Raw genomic sequence first — 13,847 nt, 5'->3', positions numbered from 1 at the left:
GTATAATTATATTAATTCACCTCTAGGACGAGGCTAGCCATTACAATACACTGCGGTTACCAACCACAATAAGTATCTGTCCACAGTTAAGATGATACTAGTCATTTTTTATTAAATATAATAGAGGTGGATTAGATGCAACATTAATGTGGTTAATCTTTCAGTTACTTTGAGAACATTGTAACCAAATATTGGTAACAGTAGGCAACGTGGTGCTGCAAGGTATTAATACACATGGTATAATACGAATCTGATAATACTCCGGCAGCAATCACTTCCGTTAATATAAATGTTATTCAGCTCACTGCATACTATCTGGGGTATATTGTGATTATAAATTATATAGCAATTCTGTTTGCTCTCCTTGAGGCGATAATCGTTTCTCTTATATATACTATATGTACGTAAGCAATATCTAACACTTTCTACCCTATTGTGGTGTGATAATGAATAGTGTAAGATTCAGGCTGTTTATTTAAGATCAAATTCTCACTAACAAGAGACTAGCCTCCATTATAAAATTTACGGGCATTTATGCGATTACAAGTGGAAACTCGCATGACATAGCGTCAAACCAATAATGAAGCATATATAAACGTATAAACGAGCACTGTGAGACATAGCAAACGAACCATTAAAAACTGACAACGCTATAACACTCCAGCCAGCTAACGCAGGCAGTATAGCTTGTCATTTTAGCAAGAAGTATATTGTAAGTCAATGTTTATAAGTAATCTGGAATACAGTGTTAGCTATTACTTTCATGTAACTCTAACATAATCGCCTCTGTTATTAATGTATGGGAGATTACGTGCTTACAAGTGCAAACTTGCACAATATGTTTTCGTGCTGCAAGGATAATTCAATGTATATGTTAATGTGTATGCACAACACCGTGAGATATAGTAAGCACACGATTCAACTGAGAAAGCTATAAAGCCTCAGCCTGCTTACACAAGTAGTATAGCCTGTCATTTAAGTAAAAACTATACTGAAAGTCATTGCTTATAAATAACTTGGAACACGGTATGCGTTATTACCTCCATGTAATTTTAACACAATCTTATGTATTGCCATCATTGATACTAACTTGCCTAGCTTCTTTTAGATATTAAGCCACTATACTTGGCAATAATAGTACTGCAGTATACTAGATGGCATTCTAACTGACAAGTGATAGCAAATTAGCTCAGTTCACTTCAGGTATATTTGGCTTCAAGCTTACACAATGCCTGACTCCCAATGCTTCTATTTGATGCGAGAGAATGTACAGACCTAATGCGGTTTAGTATTTCAGATATTTAATTTAACCACGAACTGGAATATCTACTTAGATTTTTCCTGCTGTGAATTACTTTTTCCTGTTGAACCGTGATCAACGGGTCAATCACCTTATTATTAACTGTCCATTCACATATCCACAAGCAGTCACTTCTTACTCATCCCAGCAGCCTCATTCAGCTCCATTTAATAATACCTGTTACTTCAAATAAGATAGGCTTCTAAGAGTGTTTTTAATTTTGTATTTTCCTATTTAATTGTGTGTTTATAATAAGTTATATTTTTACTGTCTACAAGTTGTAATTACTTATCCAAGATTCTATATAACCACCTCAAGCTGTCTGACATTTGGTTAAGTGACCCAACTTGGACATTGCTAATTTTATTAACCCCTTGAGTGCTACATATGTAGTCTTTTTTTCAAGTGTGGGCTTCTCTGCCCCTCTTGTTTAGTTCTAGTATAGATCTGAAGGACGCTTACCTTCATGTTCCAATCTACAGGGAACACTTTCAGTTCCTGAGGTTTGCATTCCTGGACCAGCACTTCCTGTTCATTGCACTTCCGTTTTGCCTAGCTACTGCTCCAAGAATCTTTACGAAGATTCTGGGGGCTCTTCTAGCCGATGCCAGAACTCAGGGTATTGCAGTAGCCCCATACTTGGACGATATTCTGGGGCAACCACCATCTTTTCGTCTTGCGGAAGAATTCTTGGAGTCCCTTCTCAGTCTTCTTCGATCACATGTTTGAAAGATAAACTTGGAAATGAGTTATCTTAGCCCAAGTACCAGGGTGGAATTCCTGGGTACTATAATAGACTCCATATCCATGAGGATATTTCTAACAGACCAGAGATGTTGCAAGCTAACTTAGGCTTGTCTTGCCCTCCAGACCTCCTTGAGTGCCTCTGTGATTCAGTGTATGGAAGTGATTGGTCTCATGGTGTCCTGCATGGACATCCATTCCTTTTGCAAGGTTCCATCACAGACATTATCTGTCCTGAGGGACATGCTTCCTAAGACCACCCTTCTTAAGACCATCCTGGGTGATTGTGACTACGGACGCAAGTCTATCCAGATGGGGAGCTGTTTGGGGTGCCAGGAAGGCACATGGGTTGTGGACTTAGGGGGAGTCCTCACTCCCGAACAATATTTTGGAACTACGGGCAATTTTCAAGGACTTGAATGCAAGGCCACTTCTGGTTTCATCCCAGATTCCAATCATACAATATAACCTTGGTGGCTTACATAAACCATCAGGAGGAACGAGAAGTTCCTTGGCGATGAAGGAAGTATCTCAGATTCTGGAGTGGGCGGTGGCCCACAGCTGTTCGCTGTTAGCAATCCACATTCCGGGTGTAGACAACTGGGAGGTGGATTTTCTCAGCAGGCAATCCCTCCATCCAGGGGAATGGTTTCTCCATGCAGAGATATGCAGCAAGTGGGGGGCGCCGGAGATAGATCTCATGGCGTCCCATCTCAATACCAAGCTACCCAGGTATGGGTCGAGGGATCCCCAAGCGGATCTAATAGATGCACTAGCAGTGCCCTGGAGGATCAAACTCATATCTTTTTCCTCCATTACCGCTTCTTCCTCGAGTGGTGGCCCGCATCAAGCAAGAACGGCTATCAGTAATCCTGATTGCTCCATCATGGCCGCGAAGGACGTGGTTCGTGGATCTAGTGGGGATGTCCTCATCTTCTCTGTGGAAGTTACCTTGTCGCAGAGACCTGCTGATACAAGGTTTATTTGTTCATCAAAATGTAGAGTCTCTGAGGCTGACTGCGTAGAGTTTGATTGCTTATTTCTTAGCCAAGAGAAGTTCTCTGAGAGTGTCATTGATATTCTTATTCAAGCTCGTAAACCAGTTACTCGGCGTATCTACCACAAGGTGTGGAGGACTTACTTATTCTGGTGTGAAGAGCGTGGTTTTTCCTAGCACAGAGTTAAGGTTGTCAGGATCTTATCTTTTTTCCAGGATGGGCTGGAGAAGGGCCTTTCTGCTAGTTCCCTGAGGGGACAGATTTCGGCCCTGTCGGTTTTATTGCTCCTCATTGGAGCCTAAATCTTGTTCTTTGGGTTTTGCAACAGGTTCCGTTTGAGCCTATGCATTCCGTTCACATTAAATTGTTATCTTGGAAGGTTCTTTTTATAGGTTATTGCTTCTGAGATCTCTGCTTTGCAATGTGAGCCCGCTTATCTGATTTTTTTTTTTTTTTTTTCATGCAGATAAGGCAGTTTTACGTACTAAATTACATTTTCTTCCTAAGGTTGTGTCAGATTGCAACATCAATCAGGAGATTGTGGTTTCTTCCTAGTGTCCTAATCCTCCTCCATCGAAGGAACGCTTACTTCACAATTTGGATGTGGTTTGCGCCTTGGAATTCTCTCTACAGGCTACTAAGGAGTTTAGACAATTTTCCTCTTTGTTTGTTGTCTATTCGGGAAGCGTAAGGGGCAGAAGGCCACTTTGACTTCCCTATCTTTTTGGTTAAGGAGTGTCATCCGCTTAGCTTACAAGACAGCGGGACATCGACCTCCTGAGAGGATAAAGACTCATTCCACTAGAGCAGTGGCTTCTTCTTGGGCCTTTAACAACTAGGCCTCTATGGATCAGATTTGTAAGGCGGCTACCTGGTCCTCCTTACATACATACTTTTTCAAAATTTTACAATTTTGATGTTTTTTCTTTGGCTGAAGCAGCTTTTGGAAGAAAAGTTTTTCATGCTATGGTGCCCTCAGAATAGGGTCCGCCTCTTCCTTTTTGTTCCTTCCCATTAGTCATTCAGTGTCGTCTGGAGCTTGGGTATAGTTTTCCCAACATAAGGAATGAAGCCGTGGACTTTCCCTATCTTAGGAAGGAAAACATAATTTATGCTTACCAGATAAATTTCTTTCCTCCCGGATAGGGAGAGTCCACGGCCCCCGCTGTTTTTTCTTGTCTATGGATGGTCCACTATTTATTTTATTCTATTTATACCCTTATGTTTTCCTATTTTTCCTTGTTCCCTCAGCAAAATGACTGGGGTAATGAGGAAGTGGGAGGGATATTTAAGCCTTTGGCTCGGGTGTCTTTGCCTCCTCCTGGTGGCCAGGTGTTGTATTTCCCAACAGTAAGGATGAACCGTGGACTCTCCCTATCCGGAAGGAAAGGAATTTATCTGGTAAGCATATTTTTTTTGTTGTTGTTGCTATAATGGCCTTTTAAAATGTTTTACTTGTTGTAGGCTATTGTCTAAATGTTCTTTAAATAATTGTTTCCCCTGTACTGTATTTATTTAATTTTTTTTTTTATTGGAAAACTTTTTTGGTACTGATGTTGTGTAATTGCCCTCAAATTCACTTTTATACATTTCTACGTAATGAGTTATTTACTGGTGTCACCACTCCTTGAATATCATCTTGTGGATATAAATGTATTCTAAAGAGAAGGTTACATAAATTGAAATTGGAAAATATTCATAATCTTTGGACTGTTGAGGTCTTTGAAACTGACATTTTTCCATATTACTTTATTTCAGTATTTATTTGAATAATTGACATTTTGTTGAGTCGGTGATACCTTAAAGGGACCGTTTTCTCAAAAATGGGACAGTTTACTCCCCTTTAATTTCTTCCCAATGATCCTCTTTACCTGCTGGAGTGTATTAAATTGTTTACAAGCATTTTGATTACCCTTATAATGGCATTTGAAATAGATTATTTAGCCTGTGGTATCCCCACCCATCCTGAAGGGACAGTATACTATAAAATAGTTTTTCCCTTAATGTGTTTCCAATTACTTTTTTTACCAGCTGCAAATAAAATGTACAATATTTGCTTTTTTAAAGGGACTCTGAGCTCAAATTTTTTCTTTCGTGATTCAGATAGAGCATGCAATTTTAAGCAACTTTCTAATTTACTCCTGTTATCAAATTTCCTTCATTCTCTTGGTATCTTTATTTGAAATGCAATAATGTAAGTTTAGATGCCGGCCCATTTTTGGTGAACACACTGTGTTGTTCTTGCCGATTGGTGGATACATGCACCCACCAATAAACAAGTGCTTTCCATGGTGCTGAACAAAAAAAAATAGCTTAGATGCCTTCTTTTTCAAATAAAGAAAGCTAGAGAATGAAGAAATATTGATAATAGGAGTAAATTAGAAAGTTGCTTAAAATGGCATGCTCTAGGCATATGGAGGGAGGTTCCGGTGGAGGAGGAGCATGCAGGTGAAGCTGTGCTCTGATCTCCAGTCCCACAGCTGCTGGCAGTGATTTTGTGCCTCTCCCAATGCTTGGGAGTTTGCTCTCTGGACAGCAAATTTTATCACTCCTGGAACCCTGGTAGTGGCATTACACCCCGCTGCTCAAACAGACAAACTCTTAGGCATAATTTACCACTTGGACATATTTGGGGATGTCAGCATTTTGCCTATACCTAATCCCCCTAAGAACTTACAATACTATTTAATATAACAAGTGCCCTCCTTTTTTCCCTCTAAAGAGGTAAAAGAAAGAACTACTCCAAGGAAGCACTCACCTCCCCCATTCTGCCCCCCTCCCTTCTACCTCTGGTGACGGCGGAGACTCCCTGCTTTGAAGCGGCAACTTACTGAGCTGAATTGGCTCCCCCCGGTCTGTGATATCGGCACACATTGACCCGGCTTCTGACGACGCTCCCATCCCCTCTCCCACCGGTGTTGCGTGAGAGGGGGTATAGGGGAGAAGGAGTCCGGGGGCTGAGCGGATGAAGACAGCCTGATTTCTGCATCGGCCTGACGGGCCTTTTTTTTTTCTGGGTCACACCTCCTTCTCTCTCACCGATGCTGCATGAGAGAAGGCAGGCCGGCAGCGAAGATACAAACAGCAAGCCAGAGCGGAACGTGGGAATCCTCTGGTGGTTCAACGCGGAGTCCCAGGTGACTCATTTCTGAAGGTGGCAAGCCGGAGGAGGTGAGTCTGAGACCTGGTCTCAAGAGGGGGTACATGAAGGGACTTTTTTACCTGGGGGTTAAACACTGGGACATTTATCTCTAAATAACAAGAATCAAGGGGGAAGGGAAAAAGGAAGAGTGAAAAAGGAAGTATAAATCTATTTAAAAGATACACCGGGGAGAGATGGTATAAATAGCTTGACCTTCCACAAAGAAAAAAGTGGACAAAGAAAGAAGAAGGGAGAACCTTAAAGGCTTTATGATTGCTATTTAACTCAACATATAAAATCTAATTTTCTTCCTGGACTTTTCACTGGAACAGAAAAGGGAGAGAAAATGCAGAAATAAAGGGAGAATAGGAAGCAGAAGGGAAGGAAAAGGAGAGAAAAAGAAGGGAAAAAGCAACGTTGCCTAATGCTGGTTTAAAAAGGGGAAGGGCGAAAGAAGAAAGAAAGAAAAGAGAAAAAACTTACAGGACTCTGTACAAAAATTTCTCTCTGGCGGAATTATTTTTCTTTTTTTTTTTTCCTTCTCAGAAGTATCTATTTCCCAAGAACAGTATATGACAATAATCAGAATGTGATACAACTGTTACAAATGTTACAAAATTTACATTTTGGCTGATATATGAATCTAGGATTATTAAGTTACAAAGGTTTAATATAGCTATGTGGTATTATCACAGAAAGATTTAGACACACATTTAAAACACTCCTTGTTTAAAGATTTAAGTGTTCATAGCACAATCAAATGGTTTAAAATGTTGCTCCTGGCTCTCTAGAGCAGTGATAGTAACATACTGGGCTCCACCCTGTTTAAGGATACACTTGCTGGCAGCAATATAAGGCTTATAGTATTTTGGCTGATATATGAATCTAGGATTATTAAGTTACAAAGGTTTAATATAGCTCTGCGGTATTATCACAGAAAGATTTAGACACACATTTAAAACACTCCTTGTTTAAAGATTTAAGTGTTCATAGCACAATCAAATGGTTTAAAATGTTGCTCCTGGCTCTCTAGAGCAGTGATAGTAACATACTGGGCTCCACCCTGTTTAAGGATACACTTGCTGGCAGCAATATAAGGCTTATAGTATTTTGGCTGATATATGAATCTAGGATTATTAAGTTACAAAGGTTTAATATAGCTATGTGGTATTATCACAGAAAGATTTAGACACACATTTAAAACACTCCTTGTTTAAAGATTTAAGTGTTCATAGCACAATCAAATGGTTTAAAATGTTTCTCCTGGCTCTCTAGAGCAGTGATAGTAACATACTGGGCTGCACCCTGTTTAAGGATACACTTGCTGGCAGCAATATAAGGCTTATAGTATTTTTTATTTCTTAGGCTGGTTAGGCCTGAAGGTCATATATCTGCTAACATTATCTAGATTCACTAAAACCTCCTGGGTGGGGTCAGGATCTCAGACATCTAAAACCAATTCCTTAATGAGAGATGACCCCAAAAGCCTTAAATATTAATTCTGACTAACCGGGAGAAGTACAAAATTAAATCTCTTGGCTTTTATATAGCTGTGTCTTTAATCTAAATTCAGGTCATAGGCATATAAATTGTGCAAATTAGAAGTATTTGTCCCTGATTGGCAATATTTGAGAAAAACATATAATTGACACAAAATATATATTTGTGATGACATAAGAGATTATGGTTAACAAGTTCTGAATGTTCTATTATAGTGTTGTGGCCTGTTCATAGAAAGGATTATAGTATAACAAACTACCCTTGCTTATGAATCTGCAGGCATATAGCATCTAAAGGTCTTGACTTAATAAATGGTTTAATACATTATTATGGGTCCCTCAGAGCTGTGCCTATAACACGCTGTATTGTATAGTGATTAAAGGTTGTGTAGTATTTCATTTTTATTTCTATTAGGTTAAAAGGCCTCACACTATAATTTCCTAACCACACTACAAGAGAAGAAGGGTTGTAGATAGACCAATCTGGTAGTGGTGGAAAACCTCAGAAGTCTCAAATACTTATCCTGATTAAAAGGGAAAATTATTAAAATCAATTTCTGGGCTATTAGAAGGTCACACCATTTCTCTAGACTAAAGGGAAAAATCTTCCACATTTGTTGAGAGGAGAGGGGCAGAAGGGAGCAAAACCTAAGGTCTCCCCCCCCCCCTTTTATCCCTAGCATTGATTGACTGAGCCCTCCCTTACCCTGATATTGAACACACACTGCTCAATATCAGTATATTATTGAAGCCTAAAGGTTGGCTGATTTTTGAAGCGCCTTAGCCACTATCAATAACTGCTTTCCTTTTGTCATATGCAACACCTTGGCTGGTCAAGTGACTCCCACCTACTTCTTTAAGGATTCATCTTTAAGTTAAAACCTTTTTTTTTTCTTTTTCTTTTTTTTTTTTTTTTTCTCCCCTGAAGAAATCACTCACGGAATTCCCTGGGTTTAATTTTTTACCCCAGGGTCACGTCACTATCACTTGATTAGGGTACGGGTCCCCTAATTTTCCCTTTCTCCCCCCCCCCCCCTTTTTTTTTTTTTTTTTTTTTTTTTTTTTTTCTTCTCTTCTTTCTTCACGTTTATTGTTAAGATTGCACAATATAGCACATGGTGTAAGTGTTCACGAAACTGATTTAATCACGAATTGCACAGCACATGGATAAATTCCTTCACTCCCATTCCCGGACTCCTTCACCAGTCATGGCAGCTAAACAGAGAGAAAGGAGGACAAAGGTTGCTCCTGAAGTTCTCTCGGAAGTATCTATACCTGCAGCCCCTATTTTGCCTATAAATGAATTAACCAATGTACAGGCCCTAGTGTCTAGTATCTCTGAGGCATTAACCCCTAAGTTTGATGCACTAAGATCTGAGATCAAGCAAGATATTAACTTACTTAGACACAAGATAAAGTTATTCTCTAACAGATTAGAAGAGGCTGAACAGAGGGTATCTGATCTGGAAGATCTCACTTCAGCACAAGGGTCCAATCTTGAAACCAACAATGCAATTATTACTAAACTGCAAAATAAAATTGAGGACCTGGAAAACCGCTCTAGGCGCAATAATATTTGCATCATAGGGGTCCCTGAGGGAGGGCAAACCGAAGAATCAAACACATTTATTCCTGAAATACTTGCACAGTTGCTTAAGATTTCTCCCAATCACCCACAGATAGTAGTAGAGAGGATACATAGATTGGGGAGACGATTAACAAACAGACAGGAAGATAACAGACCTAGACCGATAATTGCGAAGTTACTTAATTTCCAAGATAAGGTCACGATACTCCAACATTTTCGCAAAAATCAGCCAATTATGTATAAGGAAAATAAAATCTTAATATTTCAAGACTACTCAGTTGAAACATCTACTAGAAGAAGAAACCTGGCCCCAATCTGTTCAAAATTTATTCAACAAGGCTATCAGGCCTTAATAATTTACCCTTCTAAATTAAAAATCTATGTGAAAGGCGAGATTCATTTCTTTGACAACCCACAAGAGGCAGAAAAAATATTGCATCAATTAGATATTCAGGAAAAATAAAAAAATTCATGGATAAGATTCATAATTATAGATCTAAGAGTTTGTTAGAATGGACAGAATTATTTCTGTTCATTTTTTGTCCTCCTTTTTTTTTTTTTTTTTTTCTCTTCTTTCCTCTCTTCTCTCTCCCTTTTTTTTCCCTCTCCCCTCTCCTGTTCCCCGATTGGGTCTCCCCCCCATCTCAGGTGAATGATTAGTCCAGTTGCTAACTTTAAGCTAGTTTCCTGGAATGTGGGGGGTATTTCAACTCCCATCAAAAGAAAAGCAATTTTAACCCACGCAAGGCGGCTTAATTCTGATATTGTCTTCTTACAGGAGACCCACCTAACTCAGGTGGAAACTTTGAAGCTTAGACAAGGATGGGTAAAAGAAGTCTATGCCTCATCAGGTATCGGCAGGAAAAGGGGGGTAGCCATATTGACAGACCCTGAGGGGAGATATATATTTTTAAAGATTAAAATTGATAAGGTTGTATTTTCACTCTGTAATATATATGCACCCAATATTATTGACCTCGAATTCTGGAACCAGCTCCAGGCCAAAATTCTTGCCTTTAGGGAAGGATATTTAATCCTTGGAGGAGACCTTAATATGGCCCCTCACTGTCCTTTGGACAGATTGAGAGAAAACAGGGAACAAAAAAAGAATAAAAAAGATAATCTAGAATCCAAATTACTGGCGAAAATAAAACAAAATTTGAATATTAGAGACATATGGAGGGTTCAGAATCCTGATGTTCGGGAATTTACATGTTTATCTAAGGCACATAAGACTATGTCAAGAATTGATCTTTTTTTAATTGATGAAAGGTTATGCACAGCTAAAGTAAGAGCAAATATTCTACCTGTTTTCCTCTCTGATCATGGACCAATCTCGTTGAATTTTCAATTAGCAGTCTCTGGGTCGGGCTCTGTGCGGTTTCACTTTCCCTCCTTCTTAGCATCAGATATAAAATTTAAAGTACATTTGAGGACAAAATTTGAGGATTTTGTTCAATGTAATAGGGAATACTGGGAACACCCCCTAATTTTCTGGGAAGCGGCCAAAGCAGTTATAAGAGGCGAAATTATTTCCTATAGTGCAATGATTAGTAAAAAGCTAAGATCCAGAGAAAAAGAATTAAATAATGCGGTGACCAACTCGTACAATCGCCTACTTCTGACCAAAAACCCGATCAATTGGGCAAGCTACATTAGGGCCAAAAACGATAAAGACACATTTGCAATATACAAAGAAACCCAGTCAGATTTAAAATTAAAATCCAAACTATATAGATATGGAAACAAATCTGGCAAATTACTTGCAAACCTGGTTAGGAACGACAGAAAGTCATTACTTCTTATTGATGGGAAGTTTTATACAGAAAGTACAGATATACATAAAGAAATGACTAAATATTACCAAGAGGTATATTCTCCGAGAAAATCTGATCTATCCCAGTCAGAGGATTTTTGGAGCAAAATTAGCTGCCCCAGAGTATCTGCAGAAGTAGTGGAAACCCTTAATACTCTGATAGAGCTGAAGGAAATAGAGAAAGCGATTTCTGAACTTACCACTAATAAGGCCGCTGGGCCGGATGGTTTACCAAGTGAATTTTACAAGATGCTGTCGTTAGAGATTGTGCCCCACCTCAATAAGGCATACAATGCTATGTACACCCAGGGGAAACCGGTACCGAAAGCCTTCTCAGCATCTTATACAACTCTTATTCTTAAAGGTGGAAAAGATCCAGCACAAAGGGAGTCATATAGACCAATAGCTCCTTTAATTGCAAAGTTTCCAAATATCTTCCCCTAAGGGGTAATCCATTATTTCAAGCTGGTCTAGACTCAGCTATCTTTAAAAAGTGGTATTCAGTGGGACTAAAAACGATAATACAATTTATCGATGAAGAGAATAAGTGTCTCAGAACATTTGAAGAAATTAAAAACAGCTTCAATCTCTCTAACAAGGAGTTTTATGCTTTTCTGCAAGCAAGGCATTATGTATCTGGGTTACTGAGGGAGGGTGAGTGGAACTGGGAGCTGGGTGACCTAGAGGACTGGCTTACATTAGTTAAGAAGGGCCGCATGTCCATCTCTTACTGCTACTATCTTTTAGGAGCTCAAGAGGGGAAACGTACTTTAGAGAAAATTGCTCAAGACTGGAGACTAATCATGGCACTAGAGCATGTTGATTGTAAATTCATTCAAAAATCCATTCACAAAGTGGCTCAGGCCACTCTCTCAGCAACATGGAGAGAAGCGCATCTTAAATTGATACATAAATTTCATTATACACCAGAAAAAGGACATAAGTTTCAGAATCCGAATTTTCAAAAGTGTCCGAAATGTTCTCTGGTTGCAGCTGACATCATACACATGATGTTTAAATGCCCCCTGATTAGTCAGTTCTGGCGTAAACTTGAATTTTGGATTAACACCTCTCTTAAGATTTCTCCCTTGGAGTTGTCACCAAGCTTAATCATTTTCTGCTGCGACAATCAGGCAGAACAACATTTGAACGAAAAGATAATAAGTGTTTCCATTTTAGCAGCCAGATACCTAATATTTAAAAAATGGAAAACGAAAGAATTACCTTCGGTGGTAGAAATAAAAAATTACCTTAAAAAACAATGCATTTTAGAGCAACGTGATACGAACATCAACAATGAGAGTGACATCAGAAAATTCTTTGGTAAATGGGCACCATTTATTAAATCCCTCCCGATTACAGAAATAGAGTATATTATATTCCCCTTTCAAAACACAGAGCTGGTTTTACTTGGGGCTTTGGTGAATGGATTGGACTCAGGAGAGTTGGTAGGGGGGGGGGAGGGAGGACTGAGGAGGAAGAATCCTTCCCCTTATTATTTTTTTTTTATTTATTTTTTTTCGTTTTGAGTTGCCAGTTCTTTTTTTTGGGGTTTTTTTTTGTTTTTGTTTTTTTAGGGTTAGTAATTGTATGGAATTACAAATAAAAATATTTCAACAGGATAACCTTAAAACTTAAGGATTAATAGAGTTAATTTATTTTCTTTTTTTTAGGCTATCAGAGGCCAGAAAAAGCTTAGAAAATATTAGAGGGTTTTATGTTTGTTCTTTCATGTTTTACCTTCTCTTTTGCTCATATGCAGGAATACTTGAATTGTCAATTGCTGGCCTAACTTACTTTACTTACTCTTTTTGAAATCAAATGTATTTGTTTAAACATGTTGAAATATACAATAAAAAATGAATATAAAAAAAAAATGGCATGCTCTATCTGAATCACGAAAGAAAAAATTTGGGCTCAGTGTCCCTTTAAAAAAGCAAATATTGTACATTTTATTTGCAGCTGGTAAAAAAAAGTAATTGGAAACACATTAAGGGAAAAACTATTTTATAGTATAATGTCCCTTTAAGTCTTAACAGAGAAGCAGAGTTATTTATATAAATATGTTAAAAGTTTCTAGGCCGCCTGTGTTTTAAGCCTTTGATATTCCTTCCACAGGTAAATACTGGGGGAAAGACCATTGAAGAACGGCGTTCAAGTTTAGATGCAGAGATTGACTCATTAACCAGCATTCTTGCCGATTTGGAAAACAGCTCACCATACAAGCCTCGATCTCAACAGGTATAGTCAACAGTACTGGATTTCTGCCTTTTCTAATAATGCTTAGAAATATAGGAAGGTTGTGTTCTAAAATCTTTTCTTTGACGTTTTTTACCTGTGGGTCTGCAGTACCCTTATTTGGTTCAATAAATTACTTGTATGCTTCAGTTTATTCAGCTGCAGTAGAAAAAATATATATTGACTTCCATGTTCCCCTAAAGTTTAGACCTAATATAAGTATTAAAGTTGCTTTCTACTGCAAGGCATGTTGTATATATTTATATGTACTGTATATTGTGCCTGGAAAAACAGTGTCACGCTTTTTTTTTTTTAATTGCTCTTGCAGAACATAAGCAGCAGTGATTTGCGCTTGTAGCAAAGTAGTTAGAAGTACCAGCTCTGTAGCAGGTTGAGTCATATCACAGAGAAGTGTTGATAACCACAAGCATGTAGGTGTTGAATTGTTTTAGGGTCCTGCGTTTTAAAAAGTGGCAGAAGTAATAATATCAGTATACATCATGAGAAACTTTTGCTTGTCTT

At 38.5% G+C, this 13,847-nt stretch overlaps 1 protein-coding gene across 3 annotated transcripts in view; it reads left to right on the top strand.

Annotated features, from left to right (window-relative positions):
* Positions 1–13,847, top strand: part of LPP (LIM domain containing preferred translocation partner in lipoma) — a 725,513-nt gene that overhangs the window by 208,308 nt on the left and 503,358 nt on the right. For all 3 annotated transcript variants that reach the window (XM_053710250.1, XM_053710253.1, XM_053710252.1), the window contains exon 3: positions 13,206–13,328. In XM_053710250.1, the coding sequence (XP_053566225.1) occupies positions 13,206–13,328 (123 nt within the window). The remainder of the gene's footprint in view (positions 1–13,205; positions 13,329–13,847) is intronic.

This window comes from Bombina bombina, chromosome 4 (genome assembly GCF_027579735.1).
Source record: "Bombina bombina isolate aBomBom1 chromosome 4, aBomBom1.pri, whole genome shotgun sequence".
Classification (NCBI taxonomy): Eukaryota; Metazoa; Chordata; class Amphibia; order Anura; family Bombinatoridae; genus Bombina; species Bombina bombina.
The sequence above is the reverse complement of the archived record's forward strand: the minus strand, read 5'-3'. Positions and strand labels throughout refer to the sequence as shown.